Here is a 22,262-nt window from a genome sequence, read left to right as displayed (position 1 = left end):
GTCCCTAAAACATCCATAGTCCCTATAGTCTCACTCTACAACATCTACAGTGCATTCTGAAAGTATTCAGACCCCTTGACTTTTCCACATTTTGTTACTTTACAGCCTTATTCTAAAGTGGATTTTAAAAAGTACACACAATACCCCATAAAGACAAAGCAAAACAATTTTTTCTGAATTGTTTTCAAATTTGTTAAAAATAAAAACAGAATACGTTATTTACATAAGTATTCAAACCCTTTGCTATGAGACTCAAAATTGAGCTCAGGTGCATCCTGTTTCCATCGATCATCCTTGAGATGTTTCTACAACTCGATTGGAGTCCATCTGTGGTAAGTTCAATTGATTGGACATTATTTAGAAAGGCAAAAACGGTCTATATAAGGTCCCACAGTTGACATTGCATGTCAGAGCAAATACTAAGTCATGAGGTCAAAGCAATTGCCCATAAAGGTCCGAGACAGGATTGTGGCACAGGTCTAGGGAAGCGTACCAAAACCTTTCTGCAGCATTGAAGGTCCCCAAGAACAGAGTGGTCTCCATCATTCTTAAATAGAAGAAGTTTAGAAACTCAAAGACTCTTCCTAGAGCTGGCCGCCCTGCCAAACTAAGCAATTGGGGAGAAGGGCCTTGGTCAGGGAGGTGACCAAGAACCCGAATGTCCTTGAGTGGCCCAGCCAGAGCTCGGACTTGAACCCGATCGAACATATGTGGAGACACTTGGAAATAGCTGTGCAACGACGCTCCCCATCCATCCTGACAGAGCTTGAGAGGATATATAGAGAAGAATGGGAGAAACTTCCCAAATACAGGTATGCCAAGCTTGTAGCGTCATACCGAAGAAGACTCGAGGTTGTAACCGCTGCCAAATGTGCTTCAACAAAGTACTGAGTAAAGGGTCTGAATACTTATGCAAATGTGATAATTACGTTTTATATTTTTAATAAATTTGCAAGCATTAAAAAATAACTGTTTTTGCTTTGTCATCCTGGGGTATTGTGTGTAGATCGATGAGGGGGGGAACCTAATTGATACATTTTAGCGTAACGTAACGTAACAAAATGTGGAAAAAGTCAAGGGGTCTGAATACTTTCTAAATGCACTGTATATATTTCTGATAGGTTCTAGGGTGTTGGTACTCAGTATATCTGTCCCTCTCATGGTCTGAACCCTGTTCCAGTCCCACTCTTTCATAGTCTCTTACAGTTGGTCCACAACAGAATGGGGGGCTCTGATCACCAGGTTTCAGGGTCCCAGAGGCAGGGTCCTGATGGGCAGACCACAGGCTGTGAGGATTGGCAACAACACCTCCTCCACATTGACTCTTAACACAGGGGAGTTTTTGCTTTGTCATTATGCAGTTTGGTGTGTAGATTGATAAGGGGGAGAAAACAATTTAATCAATTTCAGAATAAAGCTGTAACGTAACAAAATGTGGAAAAAGTCAAGGGATCTGAATACTTTCCGAATGCACTGTAAATAGAGATATATATTTTTTAATTACTCAAACTACTGTGGCCAGATTGGATCCCCTAGTGGGCCATACGTTTGACACCACTGTGTTAGATAGAAGATGGGTTAATGGAGAGAACAGCAGACCTGTCCAGTGAGACCTGTCCCTGAATCCCTCCTGTGTTCCCCAGCGCTTTAAAACATCCTGCTTCACTAAAACACTACCAATACTGTAACTGCATGTACATCCTGCTTCACTAAAACACTACCAATACTGTAACTGCATGTACATCCTGTCCAGGTCGGCTTACAGATCTGACATCATGAATATTTCAGTGCTCTTTCGCCCCCAAACCTTTTCTGTAATGACGTTTCCATGTTAACCGTTCCATTCCAGTGTACAGCCCTGTCCCATGTTAGGGAAAGGGGTGCTTTATGACCCCCCATACACCCTCCACTACTACCTATTTCTGTCAGTCTTTCCCCTACCCGAATTCACCACTCACCACAATCGCTTAAGCAAAAAGTACTTCAGCCTCACTGGCTACGACCAAAACACCAAACCGCTCACTCCCATCCCAACTCTGCATCACCGTGGCATGCTTTTCCCTCCCCTAAATGTATACCTGCACCAATACCCGCCACCTCCAGACCCCTCCCTCATTCACCCACCCCATCTCCAACATGCCTGTCCATAGAGACCAGCCTTAGTGGGGCGGGGGGCACCCGCTGCCCAACTTCGATACCTGCGGAGCCAAGTCAAATACACAGGATCACTCCCTCTTCTCTACCTCCCTCTGCTCTGGGAGAGAAGAATAGCCCCCTTCAATCTTTGTATCTTTAATTTGTGCTGGCAGTCAATAAAATATTTACCAGGTACCCTAAAAGCAATTACATTAAAGAGTGTGGTTAGACACCCCCTTCCCCTCAGCAGCCCCCTCACGTGATCCTGCCGATTTGGTGAATGGTCACAATCTACAACGTTAGATTTTACACACTATCAATAATTAAGCCTGCTTCAAGAAGAGGGGGAAAAGAGGGACAAGAATGAAAAGGGAAGGAATGAGATGGAGGAGTTTAAGGGGAAGTGAGGTACGTGTGTGAGTGTGTGTCAGTGTGTATGTGTGTGCTCTTTTTGAGTTTGTCCATGTACTCAATGTAAAAGAAATATGTACTTGTGGTGATGTCTTTACTCCATTGCTGAGAGCTTTGCTGCCGTATAGACCCTCTCTGCGCCCCCCCCCCCACCCTTCTCCTGACCACATGCGCACACACACACATATACACATACACATACAAATACAAATACACACACGCACATACACACAGACACACAAACAACCATTATGGAATGGAATGATGGCTGAAAAAATAGTCATACTTCAGAAGAAAATGCTAACATAATGAAAATGGAAATATACTGTTATTGTACTGGTTATGCTATGTGGAAGCCATGAAGGAGGGAGGGAGAGAGAGAATGGGCAGATAGACAGTGAGCTGACAAAATACTAAGAGCCCATTAAGAAACACTTAGGTATTTTAAGCAGATGCCAGAGCAGTGTGAGTCAGGACCAGGAACAGCACAGAGTAGAACAGAGCTCTCCCCCTCTCTCTGTACACACACACACACACACACACACACACACACACACACACACACACACACACACACACACACACACACACACACACACACACACACACACACACACACACACACACACACACACACACACACACACACACACACACACACACACACACACACACACACACACACACACACACACACACACACAGTGCAGAGATAAATCCCCAATCCATAGCTATCCTCACAGAGACATTCCTTTGGGCATGGAACCACCATGCTGTCAAAACAAAGAATTGCCAGCCCCACAATTAATAGATGAAAACACTCAATTAGCACCAGTCAACCACCTCCTCAGGCTTATTTGCCCAAACAACAGTGACAGTGTGTTGAGCTCTGCCACTCTGATGTTGACAGTGGGGCTGAGAGGTGATGGGTGTTAGAAGGGTTATTTATACAGTCAACTCACAGCTGAGAGCAAGATATTGCCACTCCTATTTGCCATATTTTCAATTTAAGCCTACTAGAAAGTGTGTGCCCCCAGGCTTGAAGGGAAGCAAAAGTCATTACGCTACCTAAAAATAGTAAAACCCCCTTTACTGGCTCAAATAGCCTACCAATCAGCCTGTTACCAACCCTTAGTAAACTTTTGGAAAAATTTGTGTTTGACCAGATACAATGCAATTTTACAGTAAACAAATTGACAACAAACTTTCAGCGTGCTTATAGGGAAGGACATTCATTAAGCACAGCACTTACACAAATGACTGATGATTGACTGAGAGAAATTGATGATAAAAAGATTGTGGCGGCTGTTTTGTTAGACTTCAGTGCGGCTTTTGACATTATCGATCATAGTCTGCTGTTGGAAAAACATATGTGTTATGGCTTTACACCCCCTGCTATAATGTGGATAACGAGTTACCTATCTAACAGAACACAAGGGTGTTCTTTAATGGAAGCCTTTCCAACAGAATCCAGGTAGAATCAGGAATTCCCCAGGGCAGCTGTCTAGACCCCTTACTTTTTTCAATCTTTACAAAAGACATGCCACTGGCTTTGAGTAAAGCCAGTTTGTCTAGGTATGCGGATGACTCAACACTATACACGTCAGCTACCACAGCGACTGAAATGACTGCAACACTTAACAAAGAGCTGCAGTTAGTTTCAGAATGGGTGGCAAGGAATAAGTTAGTCCTAAATATTTCTGAAACTTAAGCATTGTATTTGGGACAAATCATTCACTAAACCCTAAACCTCAACTAAATCTTGTAATAAATCATGTGGAAATTGAGCAAGTTGAGGTGAACAAAGTGATTGGAGTAACCCTGGAAGGTAAACTGTCATGGTCAGAACATATTGATACAATAGTAGCTAAGATGGGGAGAAGTCTGTCCATAATAAAGCGCTGCTCTACCTTCTTAACAGCACTATGAACAAGGCAGGTCATACAGATCCTAGTTTTGTCGGACCTGGACTACTGTTCAGTCATATGGTCAGGTGCCAGAAAAAGGAACTTAGAAAAATTGCAATTGGCTCAGAACAGGGCAGCACGGCTGGCACTTGGATGTACATAGAGAGCTAATATTAATAATATGCATATCAATCTCTACTGGCTCAAAGTGGAGGAGAGATTGACTTCTTCACTACTTGTATTATTGAGAGGTTTTGACATGTTGAATGCACCGAGCTGTCTGTTTGAACTACTGGCACACAGCTCGGACACCCATGCATACACCACAAGACATGCCACAAGAGGTCTCTTCGCAGTCCCCTTGTCCAGAGCAGACTATGGGAGGCACACAGTACTACATAGAGCCATGACTACATGGAACTTTATTCCACATCAAGTAACTAATGCCAGAAGTAAAATTTGATTAAAAAAAACAGATAAAAATGCACCATATGGAACAGCGGGGACTGTGAAGCTACACAAACATAGGCACAGACACATGCCTACACACACACACACGATAACATACACACTATACACACAAGCACACATGGATTTTGTACTGTAGATATGTGGTAGAGGTGGAGTAGGAGCCTGGGTGCACACAGTGTGCTGTGAAATCTGTGAATGTATTGCAATGACCATCAAGTATCAAGTCAAGACTCAAGTCCTAAACTTTGAGTTTCGAGTCCTAAACAAGTCATAATGTGCTCTTCATATTTTTAACAAGAGTAATAGTTAGCATATACATTTACGCAAATCATGAATGCTTTTAAAAATATCTATATATTTATTACTTTCCAAATAAACATGATATTTTCATTGAAAATAGTGATCGACTATCGAGGATTGCTATTGGGCACAATCGGGCAATGTAGGCTTGTACACAATCGCCCCACCTTAACACACACACACTCTCTCTCTGTGTGGTTACAGTAGGCTAATGTATGTCAATGGTTTTAGGAACAGTAATAACATCAGGCAGGATTTAGGCTATCAACTGCCTTTGTAATCCGTTAAATGAAGAGGTGATGCACTGCACACTTTTTTTAATAGCAATTTTTAATATTTGGGCTTGGTGAGGGTATCAAGTCAGGTCGAGTCATAAGGCTCAAGTCCAAGTCAAGTCATGAGTCATTGGTGTTAAAGTCAAAGTCGAGTTGCAAGTCATCATATTTGTGACTCGAGTCTGACTCGAGTCCAAGTCATGTGACTCGAGTCCACACCGCTGGAAGATATTCCTATTTGGTAAAAGACCAAGTCCATATTATGGCAAGAACAGTTCAAAAAGCAAAGAGAAATGACAGTCAATCATTACTCTAAGAAGTAAAGGTCAGTTAATGCGGAAAATGTCAAGAACTTTGAAAATTTCTTCAAGTGCAGTTGCAAAAACCATCCAGCGCTATGATGAAATAAGCTCTCATGAGGACTGCCAGAGGAAAGGAAGACCCAGAGTTACCTCTGCTGCAGAGGATGAGTTCATTAGAGTTACCAGCCTCAGAAATTGCAGCCCAAATAAATGCTTCACAGAGTTCAAGTAACAGACACATCTCAACATCAACTGTTCAGAGGAGACCGCGTGAATCAGGCCTTCATGATTGAATTGCTAAAAAGAACACACTACTAAAAGACACTAATAATAATAAGAGACTTGCTTGGGCCAAGAAACACGAGCAATGAACATTAGACCGGTGGAAATCTGTCCAAATTTGAGTCCAAATTTGTAATTTTTGGTTCCAACCGCCGTGTCTTTGTGAGAAACAGAGTAGATGAATGGATGATCTCTGCATGTATGGTTCCCACCATGAAACACGGAGGAGGAGTTGTGATGTGTGGGGGTGCTTTGCTGGTGACTCTGCCTGTGATTTATTTAGAATTCAAGGCACACTTAACCAGCATGGCTACAACAGCATTCTGCAGCAATACGCCATCTCATCTGGTTTACGCTTAGTGGGACTGTAAAGGGGTGCGTAACTGGTGGCAGGGAAGTCAGACGCAGGAGAGCAGAACTAGGTAGTAGCCGGAGCAGTTTTAATCCAAAAACCAACGGCATAAAAATACAACAGAAAATGGTTACAAAAACCCGACGCACACCAGTAACATGTGCACAAGCACTTACAACAAACAATTCCACACAAAGACATGGGGGGGAACAGAGGGTTAAATACACAACAAATAATGAAGGAAATGGAAAACATGGTGTGTAGGAAAACAAGACAAAACAAATGGGAAATGAAAAGTGGATCGACGATGGCTAGAAGACTGTTGACGCCGACTGCCAAACGCCGCCCGAACAAGGAGAGGAAACGACTTCGGTGGAAGTCGTGACAGGGACTATCATTTGTTTTTCAACAGGACAATGACCCAACACACCTCCAGGCAGTGTAAGGGCTATTTGACCAAGAAGGAGAGTGATGGAGTGCTGCATCAGATGACCTGGCCTCCACAATCACCCGAACTCAACCCAATTGAGATTGCTAAGGATTAGTTGGACCGCAAAGTGAAGGAAAGCATCCAACAAGTGCTCAGCATATGTGGGAACTCCTTCAAGACTGTTGTGTAAAGCTGTCTTCAAGGCAAAGGGTGGCTACTTTGAAGAATCTAAAATATAAAACAGTTTTTGACATTTTTTGACACTTTTTTGGTTACTACATGATTCCATATGTATTATTTCATAGTTTTGATGCCTTCACTATTATTCTACAATATAGAACATAGTAAAAGAATAAAGAAAAACCCTTGAATAATTAGGTGTGTCCAAACTTTTGACTGGTACTGTAAATGTGCACATTCTTGTGTAGTTTTTACTACTGTGTCTGTCTGTCTGTCTGTCTGTCTGTCTGTCTGTCTGTCTGTCTGTCTGTCTGTCTGTCTGTCTGTCTGTCTGTCTGTCTGTCTGTCTCTCTCTCTCTCTCTCTCTCTCTCTCTCTCTCTCTCTGTCTGTGCCTTTCTGTCTGTATGTCTCTTCTGTCTGCTTGTCTGCATGCCTGTTTCTCTGCTCCTTTATGACAATCAATTTGTCTTTTAATTTACTGTGTGTTTCTCTGTCTTTTATGTCACTCTCTCTCTGATTGTCCATCAGTCTATCCCTCTCTCCCTGTCCATCTGTCTGCTCCTCTACATCTGCAGTCCACGGTCCACTGCCTACAGTATCTGTCTGTTTGTCCCAGAGGAGTGCCTCTCCCAGTTGAGCTGATGTATATTTGATGAGAGGGTGCCGCGGTCCTGCCACTGATCGGAGGAGAGCCAGGCGTTTGCTGGGGAATAATGGCTGCAGCCTGAGCCTGCTGCACCCCGACACCATCACCATGCTCAGGTTTCTGTTTCTGACTCACAGTCAAAGAGACTCCTTTGCCTATTGTGGGGCCTCCGCTTTGACAGGGCTTGGGTTTCACAGTTCTCTCTGTGTCTCACTGACACACACATATACACACATGCATACACACATACACGCACCCACACACACACACACACACACACACACACACACACACACACACACACACACACACACACACACACACACACACACACACACACACACACACACACACACACACACACACACAGAGAAACACACAAAACACGCCTGGGGTTTCAGATCCCCAGTTAGAGCGACCATGCTATCTCAACACCCTGATAATGTAACGGTTGTCGTCGGTGGAAGAAGGTGAGAACCAAAGCGCAGCGTGGTTAGTGTTCATCTTATTTAATAATAATCCAAAAACTGAACACTTCAAATTACAAAACAACAAAGTGAAAACCGAAACAGTTCTGTCTGGTGCAGACACACAAAGACTGAAAACAACCACCCACAAAACCCAACAGAAAACAGGCTACCTAAATATGGTTCCCAATCAGAGACAATGACTAACACCTGCCTCTGATTGAGAACCATATCAGGCCAAACAAGAAAACCAACACAGAAACACAAAACATAGATAACCCACCCAACTCATGCCCTGACCACACTAAAACAACGAAAATACAAAAGAACTATGGTCAGAACGTGACAGTACCCCCCCCCCCAAGGTGCAGACTCCGGCTGCAAAACCTGAACCTATAGGGGAGGGTCTGGGTGGGCATCTGTCCGCGGTGGCGGCGCTGGACAGACGGGCAGCTCAGGCGGCGCTGGACAGACGGGTAACTCTGGCGGTGCTGGACAGACGGGAGACCCTGGCGGCGCTGGACAGACGGGAGACCCTGGCGGCGCTGGACAGACGGGAGACCCTGAAGTGAGGAGACAGAGAGACAGCCTGGTGCGGGGGACTGCCACCGGAGGGCTGGTGCGTGGAGGTGGCACCGGATAGACCAGACCATGGAGGCGCACTGCAGGTCTTGAGCACCGAACCTGCCCAACCCTACCTGGTTGAATGCTCCCCGTAGCCAAGCCAGTGCGGCGAGGTGGAATAGGCCGCACTGGGCTGTGCTGGCGAACCGGGGACACCATGCATAGGGCTGGTGCCATGTACCCTGGCCCGAGGAGACGCACTGGAGACCAGATGCGTTGAGCCGGCTTCATGGCACCTGGCTCGATGCCCACTCTAGCCCGGCCGATACGAGGCGCTGCTGTGTGCCGCACCGGGCTATGCCTGCTCACCGGGGACACCGTGCGCCTCACGGCATAACACGGTGCCTGTCCGGTCCCTCTCTCTCCAAGGTAAGCACGGGGAGTTGGCTCAGGTCTCCTACCTGGCTTAGCCACACTCCCCGTGTGCCTCCCCCAATACATTTTTGGGGCTGCCTCTCTGGCTTCCAGCCGCGCTTACGTGCAGCCTCCTCATACCACCGCCTCTGCGCTTTCGCTGCCTCCAGCTCAGCTATGGGGCGGCGATACTCTCCAGCCTGTACCCAGGGTCCCTTACCGTCCAGAATCTCCTCCCAGGTCCAAGAGTCCTGCGCTCGCTGCTGCTGCTTTTGCACGTTACCACGCTGCTTGGTCCTTTGTTGGTGGGTGGTTCTGTAACGGTTGTCGTCGGTGGAAGAAGGTGAGGACCAAACCGCAGCGTGCTTAGTGTTCATCTTATTTAATAATAATCCAAAACTGAACACTTCAAATTACAAAACAACAAAGTGAAAACCGAAACAGTTCTGTCTGGTGCAGACACACAAAGACTGAAAACAACCACCCACAAAACCCAACAGAAAACAGGCTACCTAAATATGGTTTCCAATCAGAGACAATGACTAACACCTGCCTCTGATTGAGAACCATATCAGGCCAAACAAGAAAACCAACACAGAAACACAAAACATAGATAACCCACCCAACTCACACCCTGACCACACTAAAACAACGAAAATACAAAAGAACTATGGTCAGAATGTGACAGATAAAGCTTCAACGCTGATACAAGTTGATTTATAATAATATAGTAACACTTCTTGTTGCACTTTCACTACTGGTACCTGGAATTAAATGGCACTTTGTGACACTTGTTTCACTAATTGTAACTACAATTACTGTAAACTACCATTTCAGCATTTAATTTCTATGCAAAAGTAAGAGAGTTAAGAATGTACCATAAGCTCACTCCACAGCTAGCTTGAAATGTTCTGGATGAACTTGATATCCGGTAACAATGGTGCCGTGACTCGAATCTACAGTTTGAGGGGTGAATTTAGCACATGTGGATGTGTGAAATGTACTCCTCAGCCTGTAGTGTCCCCACTTGCGGCATCAAATAGCTAGCTTTTCACGTGGCGCTGACTGGTAAGACCCTTCAGGAAGCCGGTCATGTGTGCTAGCAAGCAGGGTTGGGGAGCAACTGATTGCCTTACTTGTAATGGACTAGAAAAAAACAGCAATTATAATCCGTTACATTACCAGCTAAAAATATTGTAATCGGATTACAGATACTTTTGAAAAACTATATGATTACTTCTTAGATTACTTTGAAATTCAGAGTATGCAAAAAAAGACATGATGACACCTTTCCCTGAACAAGACAGTTAACCCACTGTTCCTAGGCCGTCATTGTAAATAAGAATTTGTTCTTACCTGACTTGCCTAGTTAAATAAAGGTTAAATAATTTTTTTTATTTCACAATGACATTCAAATCAGCATTGAAAAAAGGTGCAAGTTTAAGTTTGTTCCACCTGAGCTAGTCTGACCACAAGTCAGAGACCATACAGACCAAATGCGTTTAATGAATTGCAGGAAATGAGCAGGAATAGGTTTTTGAAGGCTACAGTACTAACTAGGTCTTCCAATGGTGAGACTACTGTTGGCATCTAAAGATTATACATCAAACTTGAATGAAATCAAATCACATGTATTTATATAGCCCTTCGTACATCAGCTGATATATCAAAGTGCTGTACAGAAACCCAGCTTAAAACCCCAAACAGCAAGCAATGCAGGTGTAGAAGCACGGTGGCTAGGAAAAACTCCCTAGAAAGGCCAAAACCTAGGAAGAAACCTAGAGAGGAACCAGGCTATGAGGGGTGGCCAGTGCTCTTCTGGCAGGGTCGGGTGGAGGTTATAACAGAACATGGGCAAGATGTTCAAATGTTCATAAATGACCAGCATGGTCAAATAATAGTAATCAAAGTGAACAGGTCTGGGTTCCATAGCCGCAGGCAGAACAGTTGAAACTGGAGCAGCAGCACGGCCAGGTGGACTGGGGAGAACAAGGAGTCATCATGCCAGGTAGTCCTGAAGCATGGTCCTAGGGCTCAGGTCCTCAGAGAGAGAGAAAGAAAGAAAGAAAGAAAGAAAGAGAGAAAGAAAGAGAGAATTAGAGAGAGCATACTTAAATTCACACAGGACACCGGATAAGACAGGAAAAATACTCCAGATATAACAGACTGACCGTAGCACCCCGACACATAAACTACTGCAGCATAAATACTGGAGGCTGAGACAGGAGGGGTCAGGAGACACTGTGGCACCATCCGATGGTACCTCCGGACAGGGCCAAACAGGCAGGATATAACCCCACCCACTTAGCCAAAGCACAGCCCCCACACCACTAGAGGGATACTTCAACCACCAACTTACCATCCTGAGACAAGGCCGAGTATAGCCCACAAAGATCTCCGCCACGGCACAACCCAAGGGGGGGTGCCAACCCAGACAGGAAGACCACGTCAGTGACTCAACCCACTCAAGTGACGCACCCCTCCTAGAGACGGCATGGACGGCATTAAAGCTTGGAGGTAAGGTCGACAGCAATGTTGCAGCATACAGGAGATACAGATATCACCTGGCCTTTTATTGATATCTACATAGCATTGATGTGAATCACACTGCGGCTCTCTCAATTATACGCGACTTTACGGATTGTGGATGTTGTGAATGGCTGTTTACAAATGTATAAATGTAGCCTATGTAACTCAATAATTTCATTAAAGAAGTGCCTATCAATCATTGCCTATCAATCATTGTTTTTGCGAGCCGTGGACAGCCATTGAAAAATGTGCTCTTGCAACTGTTGCTGCATACTGTGGATCCCAGCCTACACGGAATACAAGTTTGAGGGAATTCCTCTCTTCTAAACTCTGTGGTGTTGTGCTCCACATACTGTCAAAAACAAGTTGAATTTCAAAAGACCACGAGATGGGCTTTTAATTGCTCAATCCAATTTGTGCTGATTCAGTATTTGTTCCACTGGCCTAACATACCTGCTCAAACTTGTACACTTTTAATAGGCTAGACTTCAACAGCTGAAATTATCGAGATATGTGTGTCACCAAGAAAAACGTAAACAATAGGCGATCATTTCAACATTGCTTTGATGCGATTGGCCCAATCAGTCCTCCATGACAACAAAAACATAAACAACAGAGTAGGATAATAAGTCCTTAGGTTTGCGGTTATGTTCATGTAAGATAATTTTTCTAATCAATGTTTCCAAGTCATATTCCTGAAGATCAAGGGGTATTTAATCAATTGTAATGACTGGAAATCTGACAGACTTTGGTTTTAATTGTAAAGATAGCCTAATCGTATTATTATCTGTATTGAAGGAGAAAGCAATGGGTTAGAAACATACCTAACCCATGAAGTTAAATGCAACATCAATATAAGGCCAGCTTTGTAAAATCTAAAATAGATGTCATTCAATTGTTAATATTCATTATTATCAGTGGTGGAAAAAGTACTCAATTGTCATGCTTGAGTAAAAGTAATAGGAAATGACTCAAGTAAAAGTGAAAGTCACCCAGTAAAATATTACTTGAGTAAAAGTCTAAAAGTATTTGGTTTTAAATATACATGAGTATCAAAAGTAAATGGAAGTGCTAAGATGTACTTAAGTATCAAAAGTAAAAATATAAACCATTTCAAATTACTTATATTAAGCAAACCAGACAGCACAATTGTCTTCTTTTTTTAGACAGATAGCCAGGGGCACACTCCAACACTCAGACATAATTTACAAGCAAAGCATTTGTGTTTAGTGAGTCCGCCAGATCAGAGGCAGCAGAGATGACCAGGGATGTTCTCTTGATAAGTGTGTGAATTGGACCCTTTTCCTGTCAACATGTAATGAGTAAATATATGGAGTAAAAAGTACATTATTTTCTTTAGAAATAATAGTGAAGTTAAAGTAAAAGTTGGCAAAAATGTAAATAATAAATTAAAGTACAGATACCCCAAAAAACTACTTGAGTAGTACTTTAAAGTATTTTTGTATTCTAATGACTCTTAGTAAGAAAGTAATCTAAAAGTAACTGAAAGTAATCCGATTATGTTACTGAGTTTGGGTAATACAAAAGTTAAGTTACTGATTACAATTTTGGACAGGTAACTTGTAACTGTAACAGATTACATTTAGAAAGATACCTATACAACCCTGCTAGCAGGGCAGAGGTCCTTGTTTCAGTGTGAGCCGTCTCAGGAGGAAGTGGTACTTGCTTAGCAAGCAGCGTGTGACTTCTGTAACAGTGGTGACTCGGATGAGCAGTTGGGCTCAGCTTGACAGCTGGGGTCGCTGTGCAGCGGGTTTAAAGGGGGTGAGTGTAAGCTAGCTTGAAATGTTGCGGATGGAGACATCTAATTTGTACCTTTTGGGTGGCTCAACCCATTGGAACCAGAACTTTCTATAAAATCTATAACTATTCAACATTGACATAATGTTAATAAGAGAAAATGTCAGGAAGAAAGCCCCCAGCCCCACATCTGTGATGGGGGTTTCTAGGAGAGCCCTGCCCAACAGGGTGGGGCAGACAGGGGCATGGGGAACCATGACTAGAGTGGTGGTCCATCTCCATCACTATCTCCTCAGCCTGACTGATATAGGCTGTGATTGACAGCACTTGCTCTGTTGACCTGCGGTAAAAGAGTAAATATTTCATCATCCTCCCTGTGCTTCATATCCATTCTGACCTGTTTATTCTTTAATTGGGGATCCCATACTATGGTTTGCACCACAAGTAAATTAACTACGATTAATGTATGTATTCATTGCTAGAAAAGAAAAGGGAATGGTGTCAGGGAGGATTATTGTTTGGTCGTCCATCAATTCATAATTTAACCTTAACAGAAGCTTGTCTGAATCTACTTTCACTGCTGGCTATTATTTATATTTCATTTCAGGTATCACTTTGGAGTTTTTTGGTTTCAGCAAAGACAAAAAAAATGTCGTTAGACCATCGAATGTTCATTGAAAAAAAAGCCTATTACAAAGTTATGACAGAAATTAGGACATCGAATAAATGTCAACCGATCCAATAGAAAGCACAGCAACCTGCACAAAGCGTGTTGCCGGTCTGAGAACCAGCCATTGCACCTGTCAAAATCAAACTTCCAATCATCGCCTCGGAGTGGGTGGTGGTTTTCACCAAAGAGGCGTGGTTAAATACCCAATTCCCAATAACATTTGGAGACAATGGGGAAAGGAGGGGGTGATGACCCACCGTTGGGGCGGGGCCAGTAACACAGCGTTATATTTTAGGTGGCTGCTAGGTAGCATCCATACTAGAGCTAAAAGCGGAGGAGTCCGAACGGATAGAAAGATACCTACAGGGGAGCAGACAGGAGGTTTAAACCTGTCATCGGTAACAGCACTACCACCACCCTCAAACAACCAACAATTCTATCAATTTGTTTAATCCTGAGACGTTTCTAGTGACAACGGACCAACACGGAGCCAAACGAGGAAGACGGAAAACGGCCCTCACTAACTTCTGCAATCATGATGTCAATGAACAGCAAACAACCTTTCAGTATGCATCCCATACTGCACGAGCCGAAATACACGCCTCTGCAATCGAGCTCGGAGGCCATCCGGAGGGCATGCATGCCCACGCACTCGGTGAGTTACTTGACATTCAAATTATCCAATTATCACGAATGAAATGTATAGTCTCATAGCCATCACGTTTTAATGTCAGGTGCACAAGTACAGTGAAATGCCTTTCTTGCTAGCTCTAAACCCAACAATGCAATAATCAATATAAATTGTAGGGGAGAATAGAACATGTGGAATTGGGTAAAACAACTCGCTAAATGCTTTGTAATTACACGAAAACCACGTATTGTCAATATCGTATTGTTAGTATAATGTATTCAGTTAGTCTCATGTCAAATTCGTCTCATTCCATGGTGCAGAGAAATTATTGAAGAGGATTGAAATATTCATTATTAACGAATAATCAAAAGTGATGGTGCAGTGGAGGATTTGGGCATATGAATAGTTGGGTTTATAGTCACGTACATTACATTAACTTAACGATTTGTTATTATGGATGATAAATTGCTTATTGTGGATAATGTCATTTATAATCTTTCCACAAAATGTAAACATTTCAAACCTCGTGCGTAATGCATTTCCATTTTAAAAACATCATCCAAAGTTATCCTAAACTCTGCCTGTTTGGGCAGCATTAATAACCTGTCTCCTCTGCTTCCCCTGCTCCTCTCCATCGCACAGCTGCAGGGCAACATCTTTGCCGGATTTGATGAGACTTTACTGCAGAGGGCTGAAGCGCTGGCGGCGGTGGATATCGCAAAGAGCCATCCTTACAAGCCAGACGCGACCTACCACACCATGACCACCATGACCAGCATGACCTGTACCCCCACCTCGTCCTCGGCCCACCTCCATCACCCATCCGTGCTCACCTCGCACCACCATCACCACCCCCATCACCAGGGCTCTCAGGGCCTGGATGGCGACCTTCTGGACCACCTGACCCCCGGCATGTCCATCTCCCTGGGAGGAATGCCCGGCTCTGACGTCTGCTCCACGGCCTCCCATCCGCATGCCCACATGTCCGCCATCAACCACATGCAGCACCACCATCATCACCAACAGGCCATGAACATGCACCCCCACAGCATGGGTTCGCACACCTCGCTGGGCGGCGGCGGGGACTCAGAGCCAGACCCCAGGGAACTGGAGTCCTTCGCAGAGCGGTTCAAGCAGAGGCGGATCAAGCTGGGGGTGACGCAGGCGGATGTGGGCTCGGCCCTGGCGAACCTTAAAATCCCCGGGGTTGGTTGCCTCAGTCAGAGCACGATTTGCCGGTTCGAGTCCCTCACCTTGTCTCATAATAACATGGTGGCCCTAAAACCCATCCTGGAAGCGTGGCTGGAGGAGGCAGAAAGGGCGCAGCGGGAGAAAATGACCAAGCCGGAGATTTTCAACGGAGGAGACAAGAAGAGAAAACGTACCTCCATCGCTGCTCCGGAGAAGCGCTCTTTAGAGGCATATTTCGCCGTGCAGCCGAGGCCCTCGTCAGAGAAGATTGCAGCGATAGCCGAGAAACTGGACCTGAAAAAGAACGTGGTCAGGGTGTGGTTTTGCAATCAAAGGCAAAAGCAGAAAAGGATGAAGTTCTCTGCCACACACTAGGCCAAAGGCAGAGCAAAACTTTAATCGAATAGACAAATCAGAAACAAATAGGCACACGGCTAATGTGGCCAATCGAGGCTGGCAGACAAGATGCGCTTCGCTCCTTTGAATTGGATAAAGACTTGAAAACCAATATCCCCCGGGGCAAAACGTAGGCTATAACTTTTGACATTTAAAACTCAACATATCGACGAATACAATAACAGTGAAATAGGAGATCGAAGTCATCATACTCTTGAGGCGGAAAAGAGAAAACCCACCCCTAAACTCATGGCAATTATTGTACAAAAAAATTGAAATCGAATAATACTTGTTATTATTCTCTTGAGTCAGAATAACTGTTTTATATTTATCATTGTACATTGTTGTGAATACATTGCACCTGTTTGTGTGAAGAGCGCATCTAGTTCGTTATTTAAAAAAATGATAATAATCAAATTGTTGTTTGCAGAAATGCTTAGGGCTTAATGTTATCATCATTATGTGTCTCAGAGATGGTTGCCTCTCCGTAACACGGGGGTATTACTGTAATCCATTGCATGGTTTACTCGTAGGGCGTTATGTGTGAATTTATAGTTCTAAAAACCCATCTGAATGCATTGCAATAAGAGAGCATACACACGGGCAAACGCACGTACACGCGAACATACACAGTATACTTCTCTGTGTCTACCTCATTACGCTAGTGTTGGCACATTCATGGTCATTTTGGACTGTATGAGTATAAAACACACAAAAATAATCGTTCATTCGTTTTTTCGTTTTTATCCACGAAGTTAAGGTTGAATTAGATGACTCACAGATATGTCGGCTAAACATGGTGTATGTCTGTACTAATTTCACTGCAATGATGCTTTGACAATCAAATTATTTAGAATAATTACGTTGTAAAACTGCCCTTTTATGTCCTCACATGGAAACGAAAATATTTGTGTTATTATTATTATTATTGGGCCATGGATGGAAATAATGGTTACCTTGCATTCCCAGAGTTCAATGCACTTTGTAGATATTTTAAACATGAGGAATTGTTCACTTATTTATATTTTCATAATTTTACTTAGTTAGGTTTCTTTTTATTAACCTATTTATTTATTTGAACTTAATTTATTTACAATACAACGTATATTTGTGAATATGTGCTTTAATGTGTCTGTGTAAGCGACAGAAACTAAAATAAACCATGCACGTTTTACCTCATCTTCTCCTATAAGTTATTTTGGGGTAAATATATCAACAATCTCCATTCGATATCTGTTCGTCTGCTAGAATGGAAAGCAGATGGTGCTTCGAAACGAGAGAACACTCTCGTGATGGGAGGTTGACGGATCAGTTCTAGAGTGGAACCATTTAAATCTGTTTCTGAATTTGGTGGTGGACAGAACTTGATGAAGACTACGTCAATGATCAAATCTATTGAGCGTATGAATGATTCCATTCGATATTGATCAATGATTAATGTATTATGATACTTTCTGGTTCAGATTTTGTTTATATTGATTTGTTTCAATGAGAAATAACATTTAGAATAAGCCATCACGGGGAGGGAATACATGATCGAGTCTAGGTTAGGCCTATAATATTATCACTACCAAATGATTTGCATACATTACACTTTTCCCTAGTACCAATAGCAAAATACAAACTCAAGTCTTTTGAAAAATGGTTACTATTATTCCTCGCACCTCAAAAAACTTTGAATGAGACCGAACTTGTCATAAACTGTGGCCTTAAGGGTTTCACAACAACAAAAAATCAGACCAAATACACTTTTAATTATTTACAAACATTAAAAAATAAATATTTAAGTAAACTGTGGATGACACCATGAAATATGTTTAAGAGATAAGTTATTCGTTGATGCATATGATTTAGGCCCATAATACTTGACTGTATCACTCTGAAACAAAACTAAATTTAGAGGAATGCTGAGGATTTAAAGATTACTGCAACCATTTAAGTAAATATAATCTGGCTAATAAAGAAATCAATCAATTATAAATATCAGCTTCTAATTAAGCAATAATGCACGAAGGGGTGTGGTATATGGCCAATTTACCATGGCTAAGGGCATTTCTTTACGCAGAGTGCCTGTGGTATATTGGCCATATATCACAGACCCACGAAGTGCCTTATTGCTATTATAAACTGGTTACCAACGTAATTAGAGCAATAAAAATACATGTTTTGTCATACCAGTTTTATACGGTCTGTTATACCACAGATGTCAACCAATCAGCGATCGGGGATCGAACCACACAGTTTATAATTTATTTTTGACACCTCCTTTCCAGACAGACAGGTGTGTGTATATAATCCAGTTGTGTCCAAACTAGTTAAACCAGATGCCGCAGTCCGATAGGGGCCAGTCAGATACGGAAACAGCGACATGACAGACGCTGGTTGACAGAGATTGTCAGTACAGAAAATGTTAGGGGTTCCAGTGCTCTCCCTTGTGTTCAGCGGATGGTTTCAGGCCTGTAAAACTCGTTATTAATGAATAATAAATATCAGCTGTTATGATACTATTGATTTTTGTATGTGTTTATTAAGAAGGAGATCTCCTCTCGCTGAATGGACTGCCGCCTTGTGTTGTCCAACACGCGCCCGGGTCCTTTTCTTTCGGAGCAACTCAATACAACCATTAGACTGTGGAATTGGTATGGTGCTATACTACTGTTAGCGGGACTGAACTTCTTGATGTGACACATCAGGAGGGTTACCACTGAGGACTTAGAAATAGAATGGGGAGAATGAGGAAATGTGACAACAAAAATAAGAATTAAAAACAAAACAAAAAACATTGGTCATCTAATATCTTAAAATACAACAAATGGATGGTCAAAAGGCCTAACCAGTAGGCTAGATCTACTGTCAGACCTGGGCCCTGACAGTAAATCTCAGTAAGACCAAAATAATGGTGTTCCAAAAAAGGTCCAGTCGCCAGGACCACAAATTCCATCTAGACACTGTTGCCCTAGAGCACACAAAAAACTATACATACCTCGGCCTAAACATCAGCGCCACAGGTAACTTCCACAAAGCTGTGAACGATCTGAGAGACAAGGCAAGAAGGGCATTCTATGCCATCAAAAGGAACATAAATTTCAACATACCAATTAGGATCTGGCTAAAAATACTTGAATCAGTCATAGAGCCCATTGCCCTTTATGGTTGTGAGGTCTGGGGTCCGCTCACCAACCAAGATTTCACAAAATGGGACAAACACCAAATTGAGACTCTGCATGCAGAATTCTGCAAAAATATCCTCCGTGTACAACGTAGAACACCAAATAATGCATGCAGAGCAGAATTAGGCCGATACCCACTAATTATCAAAATCCAGAAAAGAGCCGTTAAATTCTACAACCACCTAAAAGGAAGCGATTCCCAAACCTTCCATAACAAAGCCATCACCTACAGAGAGATGAACCTGGAGAAGAGTCCCCTAAGCAAGCTGGTCCTAGGGCTCTGTTCACAAACACAAACACACCCCACAGAGCCCCAGGACAACAGCACAATTAGACCCAACCAAATCATGAGAAAACAAAAAGATAATTACTTGACACATTGGAAAGAATTAACAAAAAAACAGAGCAAACTAGAATGCTATTTGGCCCTAAACAGAGAGTACACAGTGGCAGAATACCTGACCACTGTGACTGACCCAAACTTAAGGAAAGCTTTGACTATGTACAGACTCAGTGAGCATAGCCTTGCTATTGAGAAAGGCCGCCGTAGGCAGACATGGCTCTCAAGAGAAGACAGGCTATGTGCTCACTGCCCACAAAATGAGGTGGAAACTGAGCTGCACTTCCTAACCTCCTGCCCAATGTATGACCATATTAGAGAGACATATTTCCCACAGATTACACAGATCCACAAAGAATTTGAAAACAAATCCAATTTTGATAAACTCCCATATCTACTGGGAGAAATTCCACAGTGTGCCATCACAGCAGCAAGATTTGTGACCTGTTGCCACAAGAAAAGGGCAACCAGTGAAGAACAAACACCATTGTAAATACAACCCATATTTATGCTTATTTATTTTAACTTGTGTGCTTTAACCATTTGTACATTGTTACAACACTGTATATATATAATATAAGATTTGTAATGTCTTTATTGTTTTGAAACTTCTGTATGTGTAATGTTTACTGTTAATTTGTATTGTTTATTTCACTTTTGTATAATATCTACCTCACTTGCTTTGGCAATGTTAACACATGTTTCCCATGCCAATAAAGCCCCTTGAATTGAATTGAATTGAATCTATCGATATATAAGCTAATAATGTAGGCTAAAAGCCAATAGGAAATCGAATTTCACCTTAATGCCAAAACTCATAGGCTTCATGTCCATTTACGTCATAAATAAATCACTACTTGTTTGAGGGTAGCTCAAGGTTGGGACATACAAAATATAACTAATGTAAAATATACTGTGTCTATAAAATGTATATAGTCTTTATAAACTGGAAGTAGACCCCTAAGTGTTGTTGTCCATTAGGGTGGTAGGGTTAGGGAAAATAATAAAGGAAAATATATATGAAAAATTTATATATACAGTACCAGTCAAAAGTTTGGGCACACCTACTCATTCAAGGGTTTTTCTTTAGTTTGACAATTTTCTATTTTGTAAGATAATTATGAAGACATCAACACTATGAAATAGCACATATATGTAATCATGTATTAACCAAAAAAGTGTTAAACAAATCATAATATATTTTATATTTGAGATTCTTCAAAGTATCCACCCTTTGCCTTGATGACAGCTTTGCACACTCTTGGCATTCTCTCAACCAGCTTCATGAAGAATGCTTTTCCAACAGTCTTGAAGGATTTCCCACATATTCTGAGCACTTGTTGGCTGCTTTTCCTTCACTCTGCGGTCCAACTCATCCCAAACCATTGTGGATGAGTAATTGTGATTGTGGAGGCCAGGTCATCTGATGCAGCACTCCATCACTTTCCTTCTTGGTCAAATAGCCCTTACACAGCCTGGAGGTGTGTTGGATCATTGTCCTGTTGAAAAACAAATGATAGTCCCACTAAGTGCAAACCAGATGCAGAATGTTGTGGAAGCCATGCTGGTTAAGTGTGTCTTGAATTCTAAATAAATCACTGACCGTGTCACCAGAAAAGCACCCCCACACATCACACCTCCTCCTCCATGCTTCACGGTGGGAATCACACATGCAGAGATCATTTGTTCAGATAATCTCCGTCTCACAAAGACTCACATTTGGACTCATCAGACCAAAGGACAGATTTCCACAGGTCTAATGTCCATTGCTTGTGTTTCTTGGCCCAAGCAAGTCTCTTCTTATTATTGGTGTCCTTTAGTAGTGGTTTCTTTGCAGCAATTTGACCATGAAGGCATGATTCATGCAGTTTCTTCTAAACAGTTGATGTTGAGATGTCTGTTACTTGAATTCTGTGAAGCATTTATATGGGATTTCATTTCTGAGGCTGGTAACTCTAATGAACTTATCCTCTGCGGCATAGGTAACTGTGGGTCTTCCTTTCCTGTGGCAGTCCTCATGAGAGCCAGTTTAATCATAGCGCTTGATGATTTTTGCCACTGCACTTGAAGAAACTTTAAAAGTTCTTGAAATGTTCCGCATTGACTGACCTTCATGTCTTAAAGTAATGATGGACTGCTTGTTTGAGCTGTTTTTGCCATAATATGGACTTGGTCTTGGCCCAAATAGGGCTATTTTCTGTATACCACCCCTACCTTGTCACAAAACAACTGATTGGCTCAAACGCATTAACAAGGGAAGAAATTCCACAAAGGCACAACAGTTAATTGAAATTCATTCCAGGTGACTAACTCATGAAGCTGGTTAAGAGGATACCAAGAGTGTGCAAAGCTGTTATCAAGGCAAAGGGTGGCTACTTTGAAGAATCTCAAATATGAAACATATTTTTATTTGTTTAACACTTTTTGGGTTACTAA

General features: G+C 42.5%; 1 protein-coding gene across 1 annotated transcript; it reads left to right on the top strand.

Moving 5' to 3' along the window:
- The first annotated feature begins 14,407 nt into the window (after positions 1 to 14,407).
- Positions 14,408 to 17,495, top strand: LOC139533516 (brain-specific homeobox/POU domain protein 3-like). Its single transcript, XM_071331608.1, has 2 exons — positions 14,408 to 14,753; positions 15,372 to 17,495. Exons 1-2 carry the CDS (start codon positions 14,634 to 14,636, stop codon positions 16,293 to 16,295), a joined length of 1,044 nt encoding a protein of 347 aa, XP_071187709.1. The 5' UTR covers positions 14,408 to 14,633; the 3' UTR covers positions 16,296 to 17,495.
- Positions 17,496 to 22,262: the final 4,767 nt, after the last annotated feature.

The sequence above is a fragment of the Salvelinus alpinus genome, chromosome 1 (genome assembly GCF_045679555.1).
Source record: "Salvelinus alpinus chromosome 1, SLU_Salpinus.1, whole genome shotgun sequence".
NCBI classification, from domain to species: Eukaryota; Metazoa; Chordata; class Actinopteri; order Salmoniformes; family Salmonidae; genus Salvelinus; species Salvelinus alpinus.
Note: the sequence above shows the minus strand (reverse complement) of the source record. Positions and strands in the feature narration are given on the sequence as shown.